Source organism: Myxocyprinus asiaticus, chromosome 14 (genome assembly GCF_019703515.2).
Source record: "Myxocyprinus asiaticus isolate MX2 ecotype Aquarium Trade chromosome 14, UBuf_Myxa_2, whole genome shotgun sequence".
In the NCBI taxonomy this organism is placed as follows: domain Eukaryota; kingdom Metazoa; phylum Chordata; class Actinopteri; order Cypriniformes; family Catostomidae; genus Myxocyprinus; species Myxocyprinus asiaticus.
Genome location: NC_059357.1, coordinates 16,938,670 through 16,964,458, shown reverse-complemented (window position 1 = coordinate 16,964,458; position 25,789 = coordinate 16,938,670). Strand labels below are relative to the sequence as shown.

Here is a 25,789-nt window from a genome sequence, read left to right as displayed (position 1 = left end):
TGCATCCGGAAAGCATTCACAGCGCTTCACTTTTTCCAAATTGTTTATGTTACAGCCTTATTCTAAAATGGATTAAATTCATTATTTTCCTCAAAATTCTACAAACAATACCCCATAATGACAACGTGAAAGAAGTTTGTTTGAAATCTTTGCAAATTTATTAAAAATAAAAAAACGAAAAAAATCACATGTACATAAGTATTCACAGCCTTTGCCATGACACTCAAAATTGAGCTCAGGTGCATCCTGTTTCCACTGATCATCCTTGAGATGTTTCTTGAACATCTTGATTGGAGTCCACCTGTGGTAAATTCAGTTGATTGGACATGATTTGGAAAGGCACACACCTGTCTATATAAGGTCCCACAGTTAACAGTGCATGTCAGAGCACAAACCAAGCCATGAAGTCCAAGGAATTGTCTGTAGACCTCCGAGACAGGATTGTATCGAGGCACAGATCTAGGGAAGGGTCCAGAAAAGTTTCTGCAGCATTGAAGGTCCCAATGAGCACAGTGGCCTCCATCATCCGTAAATGGAAGAAGTTTGGAACCACCAGGACTCCCTAGAGCTGGCCGCCTGGCCAAACTGAGTGATCGGAGGAGAAGGGCCTTATTCTGGGAGGTGACCAAGAACCCGATGGTCACTCTGACAGAGCTCCAGCGTTTCTCTGTGGAGAGAGGAGAACCTTCCAGAAAATCAACCATCTCTGCAGCACTCCACCAATCAGGCCTGTATGGTAGAGTGGCCAGATGGAAGCCACTCCTCAGTAAAAGGCACATGACAGCCAACCTGGCGTTTGCCAAAAGGCACCTGAAGGACTCTCAGACCATGAGAAACAAAGATTGAACTCTTTGGCCTGAATGGCAAGCGTCATGTCTGGAGGAAATCAGGCACCGCTCATCACCTGGCCAATACCATCCCTACAGTGAAGCATGGTGGTGGCAGCATCATGCTTTGGGGATGTTTTTCGGTGGCAGGAACTGGGAGACTAGTCAGGATCGAGGGAAAGATGAATGCAGCAATGTACAGAGACATCCTTGATGAAAACCTGCTCCAGAGCACTCTGGACCTCAGACTGGGGCGAAGGTTCATCGTCCAACAGGACAACGACACTAAGCACACAGCCAAGATAACAAAGGAGTGGCTAAGGGACAACTCTGTGAATGTCCTTGAGTGGCCCAGCCAGAGCCCAGACTTGAACCCGATTGAACATCTCTGGAGAGATCTGAAAATGGCTGTGCACCGACGCTCCCCATCCAACCTGATGGAGCTTGAGAGGTCCTGCAAAGAAGAATGGGAGAAACTGCCCAAAAATAGGTGTGCCAAGTTTGTAGCATCATACTCAAAAAGACTTGAGGCTGTAATTGGTGCCAAAGGTGCTTCAACAAAGTATTGAGCAAAGGCTGTGAATACTTATGTACATGTGATATTTTTTTCATTTTTATTTTTAATAAATTTGCAAAGATTTCAAACAAACTTCTTTCACGTTGTCATTATGCGGTATTGTTTGTAGAATTTTGAGGAAAATAATGAATTTAATCCATTTTGGAATAAGACTGTAACATAACAAAATGTGGAAAAAGTGAAGCGCTGTGAATACTTTCCAGATGCACTGTAGGTATATAGAATAAACTTATTCTGTGGTTTAAAATACTGTATGAGTAACTGTTTGAGCGAATATAAATAACAGATTGACCAGCGCAGCCTGTGTCAGCACGAAAGCCGATTTTAATCTGGCAGTTTGTAACGTAACTGGCTGTTGCAGAAACACTGTGTGATGCTACTCTGCGGGCCCAGTTATTAACTGTCAAATGTGTGATGGTATGTATGATAGGGTTAACTAATTAATTACGTCCTCCACAAAAATAAACGATAAAAATAATTTCAGTGCTTTCAGTCTGTAGGCTATATTAATTTATTATCATTTCTTTTAATATTCATATTTGTATTTAATATTCACTGCAAAATGTGTGCTTGACATTTTACAGTTGCTTGACACCTCGTGCCTCCAGAATAACATTGTTACATGCACAGACATAAATGAAAATGTTTTTTAGCAGATATTAATATCAGAAATACCAGGAGAAACAACATAACAACAGTTAACAACATATTCCACATTTTATGTAGCCAACATATTCAGCTTCATCTGGTGGGAAAAAAATAAAGAATATATCAATAATATAGTTAAATAATAATAATAAAAATAAAAATACAATAATAATAATAATTATAATAATAATAATTATACTTATTATATTAATCATAATAATAATAATAATATTTAAATAGGCCTATCCGAGACACACTTTATATACAGAAGCTATAGCCTAAATGTAAGAGAGTTATTTTAAAATTAGTTTTGACGCACTTCCAGTTTGAACCACAGCCACATCCGGCTCTCTCCGAATATAGATACAGTTATAGATCATTTTGACATAGTAACAGATACAGATAATGGCTTTGCTGCACACCCGTAGTATCTAACTACATTCAAGCTAATTAAGTGAGCAATATAATTTAAAATATATAACAGATTATATTATGAATAATTTATCAGAGCAGTACTGTTTTCTCTGGATCAAAACCATTGAAGGTTTTTCTATTAATTAATCTTGATAAGAGTGGCAGTTGCTGGTGTCCTGGTGTCCCCACCAGGTTTTTAGACTTAGACAAGGTTTTGCTGTTGAAAATCATGGCTATGCTGGTCCACAATCTAGACAAGCACAAAAACCAGCACAAACCAGCAAAAACCAGCCTAGAACAGCATGGGAATTCAGCAGGGCTGCAAGAGACTAGAAGCCATGCAGGGACTCTTGCGCAAAGACTCGAATCAGTGAATCACTTCTTTTTGATCCTGTTTATGAACCATCCGAATGAACAGATTCACTAAAATGAATCTTTCCAGCACTAAATTTGAGGAGGAGGAACTTTACAAATCTTTAAAGTTGTGTAAATATGACATACAAAGCCACTGCGCAATACAATGTGACATGAAAACAGCTATGTAGCATTTTGTAACGTTACAACGTCATTTGTTAGAAAAAGTATGTAGTTACAGGCAGAGGTGGGCAGTAACGTGCTACATTTACTCCGTTACATTTACTTGAGTAACGTTTTGGAAAACGTTTACTTTTATGAGTATATTTAATTATGGGTACTTTTCACTCTTCCTCAAATAAATTTTAAAAGAAAAAAAATTACTTTTACTTAATTACAATGGGTGACGTTCCTGTCGTTACATTACTGGTTTTAATTTCATAAGTGTTAATAAATGCGTAATTCTTTGAGAGATTTTTTTAACCAACTTTTCACTCGAGTCAAGCTCATCAATCCTGCAGCATCAAGCTCTCAAAACAAACCCTTTCTTTCCCTAAGCAATGCTTTCATTTTACCCCAAGACAAGCGGATATTTCAGGATTAAAATTGCAGTGTGGTAAGTGTTGGTGATAATGAAAACCTAAGCTTGTCTGTGTCATGATCAGGGATCTGTTTTTCAGGGTGATTCTGTAACGATCGCGTGTTTGACTTCTGGAGCGCGAGCTGACAGTGTGTTTGTACATGCACAGCATTTCTGCGATCGACATGCGGTGCGTTTTTCTTATGGACAACAGAAAACAAGCTCTGAACTTAAATAAGCCTAACACACTTCCAAACAGAGATAAGGTGCAGTTGACCCTAAGTGTACAGAGCTAATTATTTAAATTCTTTCAACACTGAAAATACTGTAACAACACTGAAACAAGAATCCAATCAGGAATTTAAAAAGCAACTGGACTTTTGAAATAGCAATAATAGGCATTAATAAAGCATGATCTTGCTTGTTTTATTCAGCATTATATATTACTGGGACTGTGGGACATTATTCACGTTATTCACCATAATAATTAGTACAAACTGTTTTTCAAACTTCTCTTCTAATTGACAGATTTGTCCAAATCTGACAAGCATCCTTAAAGTGATAGTTCAGCGTAAATTAATATTCTGTCATCATTTCCCCACCCTCATGTTGTTCCAAACCTGCGTGACGTTTTGTATTTTGTGGGACCCGAAAGATGTTAAACAGAATGTTAGGGACTGACAGTCTCATTCACCATTCCCTTTGAAAATATGAAGGGAATAATACATGCAGTTAAAGTAAATGGTGACTAAGGCTAACATTCTGTCTCCTTAATTGTGTTTCATCTAAGAAAGAAAGTAATATGGTTTGAAACAACCTGAGGGTGAATGGTGACAATTTCCATTCATTATAATAATAAGAAGAATTCTTCTTCTAATTGTTATTATTAGTAGTAGTAGTAGTAGTATTCTGTAATACATGTTAAATGTGTATTATCTAAAGTAATATTGGGGCGTAAACATTCAATATGTTATATGTGGAAGTAACTATTTACTTGCTACTTGAGTATTCTTTTAAATGGATACCTGCTTACTCTTACTCGAGTACTTTTTAATGTTTATACTTTAATTTTTATGGGAAAAGCTACTTTGCTATTTTAAAAACAGTTTAAACAGGAAAAGCGATTTTGAAAACAGTTTAGCATCTTTCAAACTACTTAAAAAAGTTAGTAGCGCTGCTACTTTTAGTTAGTTACTTACTAACACTGAATGGAACTTCTTAGTGCATCAACTTTATGCTTTTTATGACCAGGTATTGTTCATTTAGAGAATGACACCCTTACCCTGCTGATGCTAAAGAGCAGGCCAGGTGTGCCCGAGCAGATGCCAGTGAAGCAGTATCGGAGTCTCCAGTAGAACAGGTGCTCCCAGACAAAGGTAATGAGGCTGAGACCCATGGCAGTCGCCAGCATGTAGAACACTCCAGCCATGTTGTCCACATCCAGCTGGCTGCTCATCACCTCGTTCTTCTCATTGTGGCAGATCCCAGTCAGCCACTGAGCCTCCAACTCCTCCATCTCACCTAAGGAGAGACACGTCATCAATCAACACCACCTCCCATTTTACATACACCTCAGTGGGCCGCACTGCAATCGTCCAGAGACATATCCTCCTGTTCCAGAACTCCCTGTGCGCTAACATGTGCTAACATAACAAGGGAGGATCAGTAAAATAATACACTAAAGCTTTAGCCATATGTTAGCACCATCTGAGACTTTCTTTCTCTCTATCTACAAGGTGCAGCTGCCAGAAGGGTAATTCTGTTATTTTTCATGCTCTGCGTATAGCAGTGTGACTGTGAAGCATAGCCTATAGTATGGAGAGAGAACAAAATGTGCTGCAGATGTCTTCGAAAGGAGCTTTAGACAAGCTGCAGTGTAACCCTGAAATAAAATACAAGACGGCTAAATAATTTAACAGTTGAACATTGCTGCATGAGAATAATACATTCTAGTTCTAGTCTATTGCACACTGCATAAAACCTCTTTAGGACAGACGTATTTTAACACAGGCACAGCTGCACCAATGAATATTCAAAGATGTTGGAAAACCACACACACACATGTACATGTGTATAAATATACATATTTAAAGACCTGATGAAATTGATAAACACAGTTTTCTGTCAAGTGTTGACATATTTCCTATTGAAACAAGAAGTATGGGTCAGACATGTAATATAAATATAAAAGCAGCAAGCATTTGACGGAACAAAAATCTGTGTAGTGCATGATAAGTCATCAATATTTTTTAATTTTCCCAGAAGAGAAAAACTTATATCTGCTAAAAGTGAATTTTAGAAAGTGTATTGATGGCTTCAAAGCAAACACACATGAAATAAAAGCCACAAAACAAGAATTTGAATTCTGCATTTTGTGTTTGGGAGTCCATGTCCTGTTTGTACAACTGCTATTGCAGTGAATTCACTAAGTTTTCATGCTTTCCTATGTAACATGTATGGTATGGAAGCATGGCATTCTGGACTGCTGCCAGATTTGGGCATGCAGACACTTACCATCTCCGATAATAGCAAGGATGGCCAGATCCACTGGGCGCTTCCAAAGCGAGCCTTTCTGCAGGGCGATGCCATAGCCAGTGGTGGCAAAGATGTAACCGCTACCAATAGTCACTAGTTTACAGCCCTCATCCCTACCGGCCATATAATTCAACACAGCTGCATCGTATATGAAGGCATCAAGTTTGCTGGTAAAAAAGAAAGAACAGAGACACTATTTTAAATGGCAAATAGAGGGGTTAAATGTTCTGAGTCATTATCATCTCTTAACACAGACGTCATGCCACCAAAAGGCACAAATTAATCATAACACATCTTAACTTTACAGCAATGGTGAAGACGTTGAGTCACGGGTTTAAGGTGAGAGACTGCACGGGGGTGCAATCACACCACTAGCAATGGAAAAATACAGTGCAATAAAAGCTTTATTTGATTGACTTTAGGACTATGTAATTAGGGATGGATGATACAGAATATCAAATACTCAAAACATATTTGTGTTGATTTTGCTGGTGATATCAAATTAAGCAACATCGAGAATATTGTGATGATTTTAATGCTTTTATTTGTCTATTAAATTACCTAAAGACTCAATTTTGCAATCCTCTCCTGGATGAGAGCAATAATAGAGAGATGTTTTAATAGCTACTCAAATTTTTTCACTATTCTATTGTCTTAAGGTCATTTTTGACCTGGCAGAGGTAAAGAATCTGTTATAAATACTGAATAGTTTTTGGTACCTGAACCAAATGTTGTGACTTTGTCAAGACAAGCAAAACAAACAAAAGAAAAAAGAAAATGTATTTTTGTACATAATTGTTTAAATAAAATAACTATTTAAAACCAACTGTTCCTTCCATTGTCTTAAAAGGTCAGTTTTGACCCATATGGGAAAAACCAGTTGTGACCTTTCATCTTCTGACTTTCTGGATGTTATGCAGCTTTAAATAGTTTTTTCTACATATATGAATTAAATTTGACTCAAAAATATTTCACATTTTCTAAAATTTAGCCCCTAGCCCCATACTGTTCTCTAACTACCCCAACTGTCTCACTGGGTACTGCATCTTTCCCACAAATTGCATTCTTTTTTCTTCTCTCACATGCACATGTCCACATACACAAACACACACAAAGAGAGTAATTTTTTTTAAAGTAATGTGTAGTAAATACGTTTACTAACATGATTTTTTATTTTATATGATTTTTTTTTTTTTTTTTTTTTTTTTTTGAAAGGGTACAATGGGACTAAAGGACCCCAATGCAAAAAGATCATTGGAGGTTATTTTCTCCTACATTAGATGGCAGAAATGTCATGGTTACTTTCATAACCTCCGTTCCCTGATGGAGGGAACGAGACGTTGTGTCGATGTAGTGACACTAGGGGTCACTCTTGGGAGCCCCAAACACCTCTGCTTTTTTTGAAAAAAGGCTAATGGGAATTGGCGAGTGGAATTTGCATGCCACTTCCCGGACATACGGGTATAAAAGGAGCTGGTATGCAACCACTCATTCAGGTTTTGTGCTGAGACTAGGTCCCGGCCATTTCAGCGGGTAGTTCAGCGTTGTGGCAAGAGGGACACAACGTCTCGTTCCCTCCATCAGGGAACAGAGGTTACGAAAGTAACCATGACGTTCCCTATCTGTCACTCACTCGACGTTGTGTCGATGTAGTAACACTAGGGGTCCCCTATACAAAACGCCACAACTATCTGAACTGTGTTACGTGAACTGGCGGTGCATGATGGGCAGACCACTGTGTGCCTCGTAGCCAGCGCACCAGGCCGTCACGTAACCTCCCCCAACGCTCTTATGAGCGTCGAACGGTCCTTCAGGAACAAGTCAACTGCCCAACAAAAGGGACAGGCTAGCCCAGCCGAGGCCTCTTTTCCTATTTTTTCTCCACAAAAAGAGTGGAATTTGTTAACCGACTGGGAGCCATAAGTGTCTATGTCGGGGGGTGTCCCTCCCAAGGGGAATACACCGCGAAGACCACACCCCACCCAAAAAGGGGGGGGGGGGGGTATTTTGAGTGGAATACATCACATGGTCTTACCGAGTCTTGTCGGAAGTATGTCATGTGGAGAGGTCCCATGGTAGGTCCTACCCAAAGGGGGAGGAGTTTCTACAAAGCATGGCGACCAGGGGCAGAGGTGCCTCTGCCCAAGGAAGATGCAGTTTACAGACAGGGAAATGATTTTATGGAAGATATCACATGGGGTCGCCTTCGGGAAACCAGCACATGTGGAGCACTTACTTCAGTACAGGGCCTCATTAGCGCACGTACTGGGCAGGCAGCGAGTTTCTCCACAAACTCAACTGCCAGAGGGCTAAGGAGGAAAGTCATCCAGGGATCACAGTCTGTGAACATGACTGGGAGTCAAGAACGCACGTCTTCACGTCAAGGGAGGGGAAAGGCGCTATGCGCAACTGGTACACCCGGCCAGCTGTCCTGGAACTTACCTGCTCGTGCCTGCCAATACACGGGACGAGACCGGCTCAACCCGGAGATTGTAGAACCTCGCAAAGGTGTTGGGTGCTACCCAGCCCGCTGCTCTGCAGATGTCTGTCAAAGAGGCACCACTGGTCAGGGCCCAGGAGGCCACCACACTCCTGGTAGAGTGGGCTCGTAACCCCGCAGGGGGTGGCACATCCTGAGCCTGATATGCCATCGCGATGGTGTCAATGACCCAGTGGGTGATCCTCTGTTTGGAGACAGTGCTTTCTTTCCGCTGTCCACCAAAGCAGACAAAGAGCTGCTCTGAGCTTCTAAAGCTCTGTGTGCGATCCAAATAGATGAGTAAAGCTCGCACCGGACACAGCAACATCAAGGCTGGGTCTGCCTCCTCCTGGGGCAGCGCTTGCAGGTTCACCACCTGATCCCTAAAAGGAGTTGTGGGAACCTTGGGCACATCGCCCGGTCGGGGTCTCAGGATCACGTAAGAGTAACCCGAACTGAACTCCAGGCAGGATTAGCTGATAGACTAACACTTGCAGGTCCCCTACCCTCTTGATGGAAGTGAGCGCAGTCAGGAGGGCAGTCTTCAAAGAGAGTGCCTTAAGCTCAGCTGGCTCCAAGGGCTCAAAGGGAGCTCCCCGTAGACCCTGAAGGACTACAGAGAGGTCCCACGAGGGGACGAGGTGCGGTCTGGAGGGATTCAACATCCTAGTGCCTCTCAGGAACTTGATGATCAAGTCGTGCTTCCCCAAGTACTTACCATCTACTGCATCATGATGAGCCGAAATAGCGGCTACATACACCTTCAAGGTGGAGGGGGACAGCCGCCCCTCCAGCCTCTCCTGCAGGAAGGAAAGCACCGATCCGACTGCGCATCTCTGGGGGTCTTCGCGTCGGGAAGAACACCACTTAGTGAACAGATGCCACTTCAAGGCATACAGGTGCCTCATAGAGGGAGCCCTAGCCTGAGTGATCGTGTCTACCACCGTGGGTGGTAGGCCACTTAGGTCTTCCACATCCCGTCCAAGGGCCAGACGTGGAGATTCCAGAGGTCTGATCACGGGTGCCAGATGGTGCCCCGTCCCTGAGAAAGAAGGTATTTCCTCAGGGGAATTCGCCGGGGGGGGCTGTCATGAGGAGCTTGAGATCTGAAAACCATGTCTGGGTGGTCCAGTAGGGTGCTACTAGGACGATCTACTCCTCGTCCTCCCTGACCTTGCACAGGGTCTGTGCAAGTAGGCTCACTGGGGGAAATGCATATTTGCATAGTCCAGGGGGCCTGCTGTGTGCCAGCACATCTATACCGAGGGGTGCCTCAGTCAGGGTGTACCAAAGCGGGCAGTGGGAGGATTCCTGGGAAGCAAACAGGTCTACCTGTGCTCGACCGAAACGATTCCAAATCAGCTGGAGTCTCCACTCTCCCCTGAGGGTAACCTGTCATGACAGCACGTCCGCTGCGGTGTTGAGGTCGCCCAGGATGTGAGTGGCTTGTAGCGAATTGAGCTGCTGCTGACTCCAGAGGAGGAGACGGCTGGCGATTTGTGACATGCAACGGGAGCGTAGACTGCCTTGACGGTTGATGTACGCTACCTTCGCTGTGTTGTCCATCCGAACCAATATGTGCTTGCCCTGGATCAACGGCCAGAACCTCCGCAGGGCGAGCAGTACTGCCAACAACTCTAGGCAGTTGATGTGCCAATACACCCGCAGGCCAGTCCAGTCCAGGAGTCCTGTGTGCCCATTGCATATGGCGCCCCAGCCCGTCTTGGAGGCGTCTGTTGTAACCATGACACGCCTGGAGACCTGCTCTAGGGGAACCCCTACCCATAGAAATGCAATGTTGGTCCAAGGACTGAAGAGGCGGTGACAGATCGGCGTGATGGCCACGCAATGTGTCCCGTGGTGCCATGCCCATCTCGGGACTCGAGTCTGAAGCCATTGCTGAAGCGGTCTCATATGCATCAACCTGAATGGCGTGGCCGCTGCTGAGGATGCCATATGCCCCAGGAGCCTCTGAAAAAGTTTCAGTGGAACCACTGTCTTCCGTCTGAACGCCTTCAGACAGTTCAGCACCAACTGTGCGCGCTCATTTGTGAGGCACGCCATCATCGAGACAGTCCAACTCCAAACCGAGAAAAGAGATGCTCTGAACCAGGGAGAGCTTGCTCTTTTCCCAGTTGACCCAAAGCCCCAGTCGGCTGAGGTGCCGGAGCATGAGGTCCCTGTGTGCGCACAGCAACTCTCAAGAGTGAGCTAAGATTAGCCAGTCGTCGAGATAGTTGAGGATGCGGATGCCCACTTCACTTAGCAGGGCAAGGGCTGCCTCTGCAACCTTCGTGAAGACTCGAGGGGACAAGGACAGAACGAAGGGGAGGACCTTGTACTGGTATACCTGGCCTTCGAAGGCAAACCGCAGGAAGGGTCTGTGTTGAGGTAAGACCGAGACGTGGAAGTACGTGTCCTTCAGGTCTACCGCTGCGAACCAATCTTGATGCCAGACGCTCGTTAGAATGCGTTTTTGCGTCAGCATCTTGAACGGGAGTCTGTGCAAAGCCCGGTTCAGTACTCGCAGGTCCAGGATTGGTCGCAACCCACCGCCTTTCTTCGGTACGATGAATTAAGGTCTGTAGAACCCTTTCTTCAACTCAGCTGGAGGGACAGGCTCTATCACGCCTTTGTGCAGAAGGGTCGTGATCTCCGCACGCAAGGTAGCGGCGTTCTCGCCCTTCACCGAGGTGAAGCAGACGCCGCTTAACCTGGGTGGGCGCCTGGCGAACTGAATCGCGTAGCCGAGTCGGACGGTCCGGGTCAGCCATCGCGACGGGTTGGAAAGCGTGAGCCACGTGCCCAAACTCCAGGCGAGGGGGACCAAGGGAATGATCACGTCGGATGTACCTGCGGGTGGGGCCTCGCGACGGGGCGGAGCTCGAGGTGCCACGTCGAAGGGACTCGAGCCCCGTGGCCGTGCTGAGTCCAGGGACATAGAAGCACTTACCTGGCTCCTGCCGCCCACCATAAGCTTGGCCGAGGAGGGGGCAGGAGGAATCTCATCCCCGTAGTCCACCGGAACCAATCCCATGTGGGCGTGTTTGTGCTACAGCTGGGCGCACAGGGGCGGGGGGTCCACCGCTGGGGCGCCATACCTGCAAACATGGGACGGTGGACGGTGGTCGTGACAACAGCCGTGAGCACCGGTCATGTGACCCAGGAAACGAGAAAACTACTCTTTTGTCGAACGTTTGGGTACCGCAGCCTCATGGGCATGCAGCCAAAAAATGAAACAAAAGATTCTCCTCCCGGCATTCCCCAGGGGGATGGAGTGGTCTGTTCACCAGCTCCAGAGAAGCAGGTCCCCTCACCCCTGGGTCGCCCATCTCAGGGGTGCTTCGAAGCCTTCCTCGGGTTCTTGGCGGCCGGCCATGAGATGGGTGGCATCTGCTTCCTGCATTGGGCTCCACGCCGGGGCCGGGCCACGGGGGCGGGCTGCGGTGGAGCCGGTGATGTTGCTGCAGGAGGACGCCCTTGGCGATGAGCAGACAGGGTGCGGGGTCTTGAGCCGCGCCAGGGCAGGATGTGTTGTATGGCCTCTGTCTGCTTCTTCACCGCCGAGAACTGCTGGGCAAAGTCCTCGACAGTGTCGCCAAACAGGCCAACCTGGGAGATGGGGGCATCAAGGAACCGTGCCTTGTCAGCCTCTCGCACCTCAACCAAGTTGAGCCAAAGGTGGCGCTCCTAGACCACCAGGGTGGTCATCGCCTGCCCGAGAGACTACACCATGACCTTCGTCGCCCGGAGAGCAAGGCCGGTCGCCGAGCGCAGTTCCTGCATCAATCCCGGGTCAGAACTACCCTCGTGCAGCTCTTTTAGCACCTTGGCTTGGTGTACTTGCAGGAGAGCCATGGCGTGCAGGGCGGAGGTGGCTTGTCCAGCGGCACCATAGGCCCTAGTCGTCAGGGATGATGTAAACCTACAGGCCCTGGACGGGAGCTTTGGGCACCCATGCCAGGTGGCGGCGCTCTGCGGACACAAGTGCACCGCGAGCGCCTTATCCACCTGAGGGATCACTGAATACCCACTGGCCGCTCCACCATCGAGGGTAGTGAGAGCGGGGGAGCTGAAAGACCGGGACAGGGCAGTATAAGGTGCCTCCCATGATCTTGTCAGCTCCTCGTGCACTTCCGTAAAGAAAGGAACCAGGGCGGGGCATGGCCGTGGGCGGCGCCCCAAGCCCAGGAACCAATCATCGAGCCGCGAGGGTTCAGGGGAGAGTGGAGGGTTCCATTCTAGCCCGACACTCACAGTCGCCCGGGAAAGCATGTCCTTCATTTCCGCATCAGCCTGAGACTGGGCGACCATTCCCGAAGGAGGAAGCCCAGCCGAAGCCTCTGCATCCGACTGGATGAGCCCGCTCTCCGACACTGAGCTCGATAACTCATCGTCTTCCTGGGCTTCGAACAAGAGGTTGAACTCACCCTGAGACAAGCCGGCGGTCTCGTCCGAGCGCCCGACCAGGGCAAGCGAGCGCGCTGGGGAATGGGAGGTCCATAGGGGGATACCCGGCGGAGGTGGTCCCATTGATGTCCCCAAATCGCCCCCAGTGCTAACCGACGCGGCCTCAAACCCGTAGGTTTCTTACGAAAGCAAGCCGCGACCGCAACGTTGCCATGGTCATGTTCTTGCAATGAGGACATGATCCATCCACGAACAATGACTCTGCGTGGGCAGCGCCCAGACACGTAAGACAGCGATCGTGGCTGTCAGAAGCGGAGAGATAACGACCGCAACCAGGAATAACACACAAACGGAAAGGCATCTTTAAAAAGACATTCCGTGTGTGCCGCTCTTTTTGTGAATGAAAATATACTCTTTTAGAATATACTCTCTTTTTTCACTCTGCCGAAGCGCCCAGGGGCATTCTCTGCACTCCACGGGTGCAGAGGGGGAGAAGCCGCTGAAATGCACTGTAAATACAGCAACTTTGAGGTGCGTCTTTGGAGGGAAATTGAATTCAGTGCACTGAATACAACTGCTCGGCTCCAAAGAGAAAATCTGAATGAGTGGTTGCATACCAGCTCCTTTTATACCCGTATGTCCAGGGGATTGGCATGCAAATTCCACTCGCCAATTCCCATTGGCCTTTTTTCAAAAAAGCAGAGGTGTTTGGGGCTCCCAAGAGTGACCCCTAGTGTCACTACATCGACACAACGTCGAGTTAGTGACAGATAGGAAAGAACTGTTACAGCACTTTCCTAAAAGCCTGTAACACTGCAAAAAATTGTTTGAAGTTAGTGAGAAGGAATGGATTTTTTTTGCAATGGACATGCAAAGTTTGCCAATTTCAAATGCTGGAAAAGGCAATAGACATTCATTTGTGAAATAGGGATGTACAAAAATGTAACTCTAAAATGTATAGTATTGATTTTTTACAAGCAGAATAAATCAGAAATTGCTGTAATATAGTTGAGATAGAATAACATGCCCAAAGGAAAAAAAAAATAAATTGAGACATCCTTTGCCAAAGTTTGCAAAGTTTTTAAACTTTTTTTTTTCTTTTTCTTTTAATTCTTTAAAAATTATGCTAATTCATTAATATTCAGAATGCAGCCCCTTTTTTACATTTTGGGACCACAACAATACAGATTTTCATTAAGGGTGGTCTTTAGTGGCATTGTACAGTAATCAAAAATGTATGCCTTTTGAATGATTTTCAATAAGTGTCAAAAATGACCCGAAGGACAAAAGGACGGTGCAATTTCTTAAGACAATAGGAGGGTTAATAGCACTCAAGTATTTTGTAGCGATTTAAATGTGCCAAAAAAAAAAACAAAAAAAAAAACGTTGGAGTTACTAAGGCCACACTAATGTGTTTTCTTTTGAAAATGGTAATATTGCTGTTTGTAAATATTGCTGTTTGTTACTATGTATTGTATTGATTCATATACATGTTAATGAAAATGATTATATGATTATTCCTTGTGTTCATTTGGTTTATTTTTTTACAATTTTTTTATTTTTATGTATTTGACTTTTTGCATCAAACTTTTTGTATATTTGGCAACCATGCCTGTTTGGTAAAAATTATGGTCCTTTGATTAAAAAAAATATCAAAATTTTACGCAATTTCAGAGCAAATACACAAATATCAAAATATATAAAATATTGTCTAAAGGATGTAAAATATTGAGATTTTTTTAGCTTTACCGAGCAGCCCTAAATGTAATACACAATAGCATGATCACAGTTAGTAATATAGAGCTGCTTGTAAAGAGCTGAGATTTTGTCTCTATATCCAGCCTGTGCTGGCATCATTACAGTCGTGCACTTGACCTCTTAATGATGAAGTAGTGGAGCTGTGTGCTATTGCTCCTGTCTTTGAGCCTTAAGCACTCTTCTTTGAAACAGGGTCCATCACTTTCATCACTTTCTCCTTAGCTAAATCAGCCCATCAGGACCAACAAATCCACCTAAGCTCTGATCTGTAGATCCCACGGCAACTTTCGCGCTCTGAGGACAAGTATTCAGCGTGTCATAAACCCCACCTACAAATTGACATTTGGAGCCCTGGTGGGCCAGTAGTCAGACTCGATAACTCTGTTTGAAAAGCCTTTGTCTAAGACTCATTAGTCTGGTTCTCTGACATTTCAAGAATGTCAAATGTAACTCAGGGATCATGCTGACAACCAATAGATTTGCTCAATGATTCTTTTGTAGTGGGTGCGAGCAGGCTGGATCAGCAATTTTGTATTGATATGCCAAGCTGGAATAAATGATGCAGTGCACATCCCAAGGAAGCTGTCTATGCTTTATTTTATATACCAAAAGGCAATTTAATAAACTGTATGTGCTGTACCCATCCACAAACACTCAATGGTGCAGACTTGCTGCAGTTTAGTTATAATTAGTGTTGGGTTCGAGTCCACCTTAGTTGAGTCCGATTCAAGTTCAAATCTTTAAACAATCGAGTTCGAGTTGAATCAGAGTCCAAAAGGGGCAGAGTCAGACTCAAGACTGAGTCAATAACAGGCCGAGTCTGAATGAATCTGTTCATGAATCTGAATTAAAATTGTAACAGTAAACTCAACATCAATATTTTAAGCTTATTTTAATTTTCACAACTAAGAAAACACAATTGTCAATATAAATGTAACAAAAACACCTCTATATTTTATGATTAGTATCCTGCTGAACAAACCTCAAAGTGGTTTCAGAATGAAAGCATATGCTTTAGGTGTATGAAGACAAAACTGTCCTTCAACACACTTCTTATTGTGTTCTGTTGACATTTCAGTTATTTGTTGCTTTTTCCCCTCTACTCAAACATAGACTAAAGAAAATGAAAGCTGTTGTTAGTCATGAAAACGAGAGTTATTATTGTTTCGAATTTTTATTTAGTTTTTATTTCTACTTCATTTTCAATTTGTCCTTTCAATTTAGTTTAGTTTTATCTAAAATTATCCCTATCTACAGAAATAATATATACTGAGATTTATTTTTGTCTCTATCTGTCGACTGGTTTGGGAAAATAAAGAGTCAACACAGTAGTAATTAGCACTCGCTGAGAAGTTACATCTCACAACTTGACTGCAAATGCTACATCCGAAAACACTGGAAAAGCCCACTGCTAATATTTAGGGACATTTAACACTGACATGACTGTTAATTCGTGGAAAACGTGGGGCAGTTCTACACACTGCTTGTGCACCTAAAACTCTGATGCGTCCATGTGCTAACATTAAAAAAAATAAATAAAAAAAAGAGGTATCATAAAAATGGATTTAGTACTACCTTGAAGAAGAAATTGTGAAAAAAAAAAATAAAATACAAAAAATAATTTGTGCTTAGTGATGTCACACAATGGCAGTTTATGGTGACCACTTCTTCAAGATTCAAAAGGATGCAAAAGTATAATTCAGAAGTCTAAAAATTATTGTATGCGACTCATGCTTTGTTCTGAAGGAAAACAATAAGGTTTGGTGAGAAACAAACCGAAATCTGTTGTATTATTAAGTAAAGCTCTTCACCGACCGTTGATCTACGCGTATTCATGAGACAGCTTGCACGTGAGCTTTAGAGCTACTGGCACGAGAGCAAACCCTTTAATATGGTGTGTATGGTTTGTGTAATAATTGTTCACGAGTACCTGCTTTGTCCTGAGCAGTGAAGCTGCCCACTTTTCTGAAAAATACTGTACATTCTTTAGTTTCCCAGCAACTTCAGCACATTTGAGTTCTTCCCAACAGTAGCTAAATGATATAGACATCCAGCTTTTGGCACTTAAGACAACTGATGGACACATACACAACTATTACAAAAGGTGCAAAAAATCATTGATGCTCAAGAAGGCAACACAAGAACCAAGAATCAAGGGGAAGCAATCTTTTGAACAGGATGATTTGTGTAAATTTCAGTAAATGTTATGTAATGTAGCTTTTGAAGGGCAGTACTGCAAAAAATATATAATCTTTTCTCTCTTATATTTGCATACATTCTGAAAGGTATATTTAAAAAATATATTTTATATTGTTTTTCACTATTTAAACACATTTTAGCTTTTAACGTAGCCTATTCTATCCATATAATTTAATATTGCATGTGTAATTATGGGTAGACTTGTCATGTCAGGTACACATTTTAACACAAAATTCACAACATTGGAACCTAGAATTCAAAATACAATCCCCACATCTCAACATTTAAAAGAATGTTTGGGGTTCAATACAAGTTAAGCTCAATCAACAGCATTTGTGGCATAATACTGATTATCACAAAAATTTATTTAGAGTCGTCTCTCCTTTTCTTAAAAAAAAAAAGCACTTACAATGAAAGTGAATGTGGACAATTTGTGGAGGGTTTAAAGGCAGACATGTGAAGCTTATAATTCAATAAAAGTACTTGCATTATTTCTTCTGTTAAAACTCATGTATCATTTGAGCTGTAAAGTTGTTTAAATTGTTAAAATTTTTACAGTACTTTTAGGTTTTGTTGACATTACATCATCATGGCAAAGACGTTGTAAAATTGGATATAACTTTACACAGATGCGGTTAGTAAGTGATTTTATCACACTGAAATCATGTTTACACTCATATCCTTTATGTCTTGTGGCTATACTTTCGAAACAGTATTTTAACGTTCAAAAATTGGCCACATTCACTTCCATTGTAAGTGCCTCACTGTAACCCAGATTTTTGCTTGTTTTTCTGGTAATCAACATTATGCCACAAATGCTGCTGTTTGAGCTCAACTTGTATTGAACCCAGACTATTCCTTTAAGTGCTTGTACTATGTAAAAAGTGCAGTTTAGCTGTCTGAATGTGACACTTGTCTGATTTACCTTCGTGCTCGTGGGGAAAATGAACATTCAGAAAACACCCCGCTTAAACATGGATCGGCTTCTTTCAGCTCGTTGTTGAAAAAGCATTTTTGCATTATTTTGGGCATTTGCGCTGACTGACAGGATGACAAAGAGCGCATGATGTCATTGCCATGGTAACCAGACACATTTCAGCTGATTTGCTGAAGACTAGAATGAATGTATCGTCAAATCAACGTGCAACGCAACAAAATTTATTTTCTTCTCTGCAAATGAGAAGGACAATGAGGATATTTAATTTAAGAAGAAAAAAATCAGTAACCCTACCAAAAACCAGGACTGTCCTGTGTAATAAACCGGGATGTCTGATCATCCAGTCTATAATTCAATTATAAACAAAACATTTCCATGCCCAAAACAACTTCATATTTCATTGTGCATTTTATTGTGGAAAAACTGTAAAATAACATATTTTAAGCAGCTCATCAATGCTTTTAAAACAGAAAAACAATAAACAGGTGCGGTTTATCTGTTTAGAGTTGCAGTCCGCTTTAGCAATAAAAAAAAAATTGCCCAACTATTTAAAAAGTTACAGTTAATTCATCAAGGACCAGTTTGGAGGACCAAGTTGACAACAATGCGTGGACCACAAGAGACTACAGATGCCTACATGTGTGGATACATTACACCTAAAAAGATTTAATAGCCCAATATTAATAATACTCTCCTGAATTTTTATTTTTTTATGTTTAGTAAACTGTGAGAGACATGATGTGGGTGACTTGACTTAATGAAGTTCTTAGCCACGATGAAACCGCGATACGAGCACCGTCTTGGCTGCACAAACGCCGCGTGCGATTTTACCAGTTGTCAGGTCCTTGCAGTTTCTAGTTCACTGGCTACATACCTGTCTTCATGTGTTCATCGTGCCAGCCATCTCGGTAATCTATGTTATACAGCAGTCTTCGTAGTAACATTCAAGCGTATTGGTTGACTGAGTGTGCCGCTCTGCAGGTGTGTTTGCTCAACAAGGTGAAACAAACTCTGGCTATGTCTACGACATCAGGGGGTGCTACAACTGCTTGCAGACAGAGTGTCCATTTATTTCTGTTTTTCGTTATTTGTATTTATTTATTATGTTCATTGCATCACAAATCAAATGCCATGGACTCCAGAGTCCCAAAGGCTCGAGTCCGAGTCAAGTCCGAGTAGAAATGTATCCAAGTCACGAGTCCAAGTCCATTAAAATTCGACTCGTGACTCTGAACTCAAGTACCCCAACTCTAGTTATAATGAAATCTATTTAATATTCCCTGCTGATCATGTATTGCACTTCTCTTTCACAGTGCCTAATAATGCTCAGAAGGCATCATTGCTTGTATTACATGTATTGCATTAAGCTAAATTGTCTCATTAAACAGTAAAACTCAGAAAATGAACTAGGGATGAAAATTGATCATCACATTTTTATCACTTTCATTGAACTGAACTTGCACAAACATGGTGTTGGAAAACAATCTTTTAAGGTGAAATTGTAATTTTATTTATCCAGGGTTTAGCATAACAGCACTGTGCCCAGGATGGGGGAGGAGTTCATAATGGCTCTCAGGGTGAGACTGGACTTCAGAGCTGATAAAGGGAACATGGTTACCAAACCGTGACACTGATAGCATTTCAGAGTATTTGTAATACATACCCAGTCTTCAGACTGACTAGCGCGTCGTTCACCCCGGTCTGATGGTACTTCACCATGTACTGGTGCATGTCTGGGTAGTTCTTTCTGATGTTCCTTTCTGTGCTTCCGTTGGGAACCGTTCCAAAGCGGAAAGGAGGGGAGTAGGAGTATGGACTCTGGAACTACACAGTTAAAACACAAAATAAACAATCAACAAGAACACAATATAACACTGAACTTGGACTTTTATCACTAACACTCTTAAAGATACTGATTCCAATAAGAGCCAGTATGGTTTTTACAAACTGATACCTTAGGAGAAAGTTTCACAATGAACTTCATTCTGCACCTTTAACTCAAGAATCTTATAAAGAGGAAAATACTTTGATGAACCTAACCAAAGTCCCTTTAAGGCAAGTCAGGTTACTCGGCCACCATGTTTGTAAAACCTCCATGCAGGTGTTTTCTAAGGATACAAATACAGCTCCTGTCTACTTGAATGATAAAAGACCGAAATCTCCAAAATGGTTGGTCAAGTATTACGATTAAATAACATATTTTCAAATCAGCAATAAAATTTGTCAAAAATTGTGTCATTAGTTGTGCTTCTTTAGCTCAGATCATGCAAAAAACGCTAATTTTCAGGCTAGTCCAGCTAAGTCACATGTGTGTCCTCAAGTAAACTGACAGGCGATGTCTCTATCAAAAATGTATTGGCTCTTTTACCTGTAAGGCGGGTCATCCATTCCTACAGCTGCCACATTTAGTGTTACAAAGAACTATAAAAGAACCTATATTTTTAAGATTGTATTTTTAAACTCAAAAAGTTTTACAATATTGGGTACTCACAATCTTCTGCGAAACCATTGTACACCAAACCCCATAAGATCTTCCAGCTTTTTCTCACCAGTTCACTGCATACTTTAGATTCATCCAGTCCATGCATGCAAGCAGACTAAGTTTAAGATGTGCTTGATAGGGGCCAAGGTAAAGGTATTACCCAAGATCACAGAACTAACCCAGCCATGCACAGCTCTACACTTTTCACTTTTCCTTTACACACCATCCTACACTCATTCATGGTGCCAAAGTGCTCAGTTATGACCTGCGCGATTGAGAAGAAGCACTTTGCAGATAGTCAGAACATATTGTTAATTTACTGTGCTTGAATGCCTCTGCCATTTGTTTATTCACTGTTTGGCCATTATGTGTGGCTGGCACTGTGCATCATACTCTTCCTCTCTTTTGCTTTGTTCTCTTTTCTTCATTCCACACATGTCTTAAGGTCTCCTCTCAGACCTTCATATTACAGAGCCGACATTGCCCGTTTTATTATACCAATTTATTCTTGATTGTGTGCAAAACCGTGCCCTCTCCACCTGGGACAAGAGGCACTGAGGAGTTCTTCTAGAACCAACTAGACCTTCTACCATCCACTCTTTAAAAGCCATACTTGACTCTGTATGTTTTATTTGTTGTTTTTTTTAGCAGCCAAGTCACATACTTATGTTACATAGTTCCTGAATGGAGAGTGTGTATTTCAAAAATTGCAGTTTTTTTATATGAATTGGGAAAACGCATCCATATAAATATCCATATACTAGGGGTTGCATACTGTAGACTAGTCGATTACTCTACTATGCTGTAACTAAGGTAGTCGACACTGTCAGCCTGAAGTCAACAAGTCGCTTTCTACATGATTTACGAAACACGTCAGTAGGAAATACAGAGGGTGGCGGATTTCAAAAACGTAGAATGGCAAAGGAAGACTCATTCATATTAATGAGAAAAGCGCTACCTGATTTGTTAAGGCTCGGGTATAGTTTGTTGTTCTGCATTCCATATCGGATCGTGGCTGTTTGACCACATTGCCTTTCAAAGTATACTCTTCTGATTGCGAGCGAATAAGAATGTGTTTGATACATGCGCACTGCGACTGCTTTGTGATACTCTTTTAGTACAGTCAACGACAGGCGCAAGCACCGAAAATGCGCACAGACGAGGACTGTCCGCATGTCGAGAAAATCTGGGCCGCGCATGGTACTTTAGCCTTTAGGGTTAGGGGTTGGGTTGGGTTACAGTTTGCATTCTGTGGACTGAATAAATACTAACCTGTTGTGAAGTCTTTGTTATCATATAAAGAAGGAGCACTGGTTTGGCTTGGATACAAGCCTCATGACAAAAATATTCAGCATCCAACACAACTCTAAGACTGTAAAATAAACACTCTGCTGAGCTCTGTAGACTGCAGTAAATATCCAAACAGACACTGCAACATGTTACGAAAAGGTCAGTGTACTTTGTTGTGCTATTATAGGATTGAAACCACTGAGCTCCCATCAGTGGTGGTTTCATTAGAACTGTACTGTCGTGTCATTACATTTCAGACAAAACTCTCTTCTTAGAAATTTAAAATGTGAATATCACAATGTCTATGGCGAGTTGCAGTGTACAACATTCTAGCCTACTTGTTTGATATAATCTCAGATAATTTTATCTAACACTGGTAATAAGCAAAACAAAGAGCTTTTCCAGCATGTAGAAGCTTTGGCACAAGTAAGAGATGCAGGTATTAGAATGAAGAGAACTATGAAATGAGCGATTCTTTTTATTTAAAAATGTCAAAATAATTTTCAGTATCTTTAACATTAGAGAAGTTTGGTTGTTTATGTTCAGTGGATGGTGTGAGTAAAAAGAGAAAGTCAATTTTGTTTTAGTTACCATCGCATTGATTTTGTGAGTAATAACTCAAAATGTTACTTGCCGTAATATTGATATTTGCTTGAAACTGTAACATGAGCATTTTTTGATATACTCAGTTTATATAAATATACACTGCGGATATCTGTACAGTAATATTCAGTCCAATATTTATCTACATACTGTGATAAAATGCAGAAATTTTAGTCACTCAGTTGTTGATTTCTTGTATGTGTCCACTATTAAGATAAATAACACTCTTATCCAATTATCTGTTGTCCAATGTCTGTTACTTTGCCCACTCTAACCTTTTCTTTTTGTTTTTCTGTGTCAAAAGTGGCTTTTTCTTTGCAATTCTTCCCATAAGGCCTGCACTCTGAGTCTTCTCTTTACTGTTGTACATGAAACTGGTGTTGAGCAGGTAGAATTCAATGAAGCTGTCAGCTGAAGACATGTGAGGCATCTATTTCTCAAACTAGAGACTCTGATGTACTTATCCTCTTGTTTAGTTGTACATCTGGCCTTCCACATCTCTTTCTGTCCTTGTTAGAGCCAGTTGTCCTGTAGTGCACACCTTTGCATGAAATCTTCAGTTTTTTGGCAATTTCAAGCATTGTATAGCCTACATTCCTCAAAACAATGATTGACTGACAAGTTTCTAGAGAAAGCTGTTTCTTTTTTGCCATTTTTTACCTAATATTGACCTTAAGACATGCCAGACTATTGCATACTGTGGCAACTCAAAAACAAACACAAAGACAATGTTAAGCTTCATTTAAGGAACCAAATAGCTTTCAACTGTGTTTGATATAATGCAAGTGATTTTCTAGTGCCTAATTAGCAATTTAGCAATTTAGCATGATTACTCAAGGATAAGGTGTTGGAGTGATGGCTGCTGGAAATGGGCCTGTCTAGATTTGATCAAAAATTACTTTTTTCAAATAGTGATGGTGCTGTTTTTTACATCAGTAATGTCCTGACTACACTTTGTGATCAGTTGAATGCCACTTTGGTGAATTAAATACCAATTTCCTTCTGAAACATTAAAAACCGTACATTATTCCAAACTTTTGGCCACCAGTGTACGTTTGGAAAACAAATCTTTGTAATATAAATCCTAAGAATTACCAAAACTACCATGATTATGCCATGTTTTTGACATGGTGGCATGGTAAAACAATGTTTCTATGGACATGCACTATGGCAATATCGTGGTATTCTTTGAAGTACCTTGGAGCACCATGAAAATATCATGTACCAATCTGCTTATTTGTAAGTGGGTGTTGTTTAATGTGACAAAGCATTGTAAAGTTGTACCTTTTTGTCACTCAGACCCGTCACTTGGTCAACAAATTCCTCTTGGATCATGAAGGCGGCCAGGTTAGCAGTGTAACTGGCCAGGAAGATGACAGCAAAGAAGGCCCAGACGGACACTATGAATTTACTGGTGGTGCCTTTGGGGTTTTGCACTGGCACAGAGTTGTTGAATACCAAACCCCACAACAGCCAAACTGCTTTCCCCATTGTGAAGGATGGTCCATGGGGATCTGTGGAACACACAAGTTTTCATTATCATCCCTCATTTGCACTAAAGCATTGTTCTGGGCTTTCATTTTGAAAATAATATGATCTTGCCTCTGCACAGCTATTAGAGTATTTGCACCGAATAATTATACAGCACCCTACTGCTCAGCAATGGTGCTGTTAATCTTTATTTTCTTGTCTATTCCATTAACCTTTTGTTTTGATGTGAGTTTGACTGCATGCAAAAGTTTCATTTTAAAACATCTGGATGAATGCACAGAAATGTAACTGGAAATCGTTCCTTAAAGGTAGGTGTAGAACTAGACATGCCAATGTCAATTCAATTAATCTTTAGATTGTTTCATGTGCTTTCCTTTAAAACAATAAAAAATATAAGCTTTAAATTAGTCTTCTAACACTAAGAAATGCTTTCAGTGCCAAGTAACAGAAGCACTCCAAAGGAGACTACATAAATTAGATCTGATCTACTTGAAACAAATGAAAATGACTTAACTTTATTGAGTTAACATGGGACCAGAAACCACTCCAAACATATTGAAATTAAGTATAAATTAAGCCCGTTGTATTCTACAAAAGAAGATGGGTTTCTGGTGCAGATTGTGAGTGGCTTTATCCGGTGCTCAAAGTGGTGTGTTGGTACTCCCCTTGTTTGCATACAGTATATATATATATATATATATATATATATATATATATATATATATATATATATATATATATATATATATATATATATATATGGATATATACTGTATATATTTGCGGAACTATCACTTTTGATGCACAATCTATTGCATGCCTCTAAACATCACATAAAATCAAGCAAAGAGTGATTGGTGGTCAGTCAGATGGCCCCCTCATATATTCTTACCCAGAATAAGATACAATATGGCAATAGGGGCAGGGCAGACTGTCTTGTCAAGCATAGACAGAGAGAATACTGGCAGTTTATGAGATCTGCCGGAATGCAAGAATAATTCCCGGTACTGTGAACAGAATAGCGCAGAATTGCCCACTTCGAGCACTGGCTCTATCAGAGCAGGTTAAGGATTTACGAGTTTGGTGGAGACTGAAAGCCTGACTGCATTGCAGGGGGAGAGAAGGATGAAGTCCGAGCTACAGAGGGGGGAGTAGCTGAGAGTGGTAGTTACATACCTTTGCCCTGAGCTAGGTTTCTGTTGAAGCCTAAGGGGCTGATGTACTCAAACATGAAGACAGCCATTGCAGTGACCAGCAGCAGCATCACAAACATCATCACCCACACAGATGCACTGAAGGGCTCTTCAGAGGGAAGATCAAGAGATAGGCAGAGATTGGAGAAAAAAAAAAAGACACAGTCAGCGACTATCATCCAGGCACTATGTTTGCCCAGTGATATGTGATTATAGATAAGCTGAAGAGATTAAAGAGCTTTATTGTGGGAATTAAATGGGAAACTGGCAAGTGTCCACTGGGGAGGTTTCCCAAACCCTGTAATTATTGGCCTTATGCTAATTAAATAATGGGTTGCTGATCTAGTGCCATCAAGCATAAAGGAGCACATGGGGTGCCATTTATCTAAAAGCAGCCTATCAAAGTTAAGTTACTTTAGTAGAACCAGCTCTAGAGCGAATTCACTAACAGTTGTGGCACATTTGTTGGTGGTATTTCAGTGCGAAAACTTCAGGGCGTCATACTGTATTGACTAACAACCCACAATCCATTTCCACCGTCAGTATTAAAATTAAGTCACTGTCATTCTTTTCAGCTCAAACACCCCTTCTTCTTTGTAAATTAGGTTCATTATAGATTGTGCTTTATTCACAAAATTTTTACTATTTGCCGGACGTTTAATGTTGTGCTATTAACACTTACAGTAAGCAAGAGGTAAACAGAATTTTATATATATATATATATATATATATATATATATATATATATATATATATATATATAAATTCTCTTTACTCTTTATTGTTGCAGCAGCAATTTATCAAATGATGAAAACAGCCGAAAACAACTCACTCTAACCATAACCGTGCCAAATACAAGACCTTTGTGAGAGGATATGCAGTAATAGCCATAAAATGCTGATTAAATACATATTTGCATTTATTTTCAATGAAGAAAGTAACTTGTACAATTAAAAACTATCTGTCGTTAATTTTTAACTATGATTACTTATGTGGTAAAGTGTGTATTCAA

General features: G+C 41.7%; 1 protein-coding gene across 1 annotated transcript in view; it reads right to left on the bottom strand.

Annotated features, from left to right (window-relative positions):
* Nucleotides 1-25,789, bottom strand: part of LOC127451138 (glutamate receptor ionotropic, NMDA 2A-like) — a 260,187-nt gene that overhangs the window by 9,952 nt on the left and 224,446 nt on the right. The window contains exons 8-12 of the mRNA XM_051715585.1: nt 24,761-24,886; nt 23,378-23,607; nt 19,382-19,542; nt 5,915-6,102; nt 4,683-4,921 (exon numbers count right to left, since the gene is read on the bottom strand). Of these exons, the coding sequence (XP_051571545.1) occupies nt 4,683-4,921; nt 5,915-6,102; nt 19,382-19,542; nt 23,378-23,607; nt 24,761-24,886 (944 nt within the window). The remainder of the gene's footprint in view (nt 1-4,682; nt 4,922-5,914; nt 6,103-19,381; nt 19,543-23,377; nt 23,608-24,760; nt 24,887-25,789) is intronic.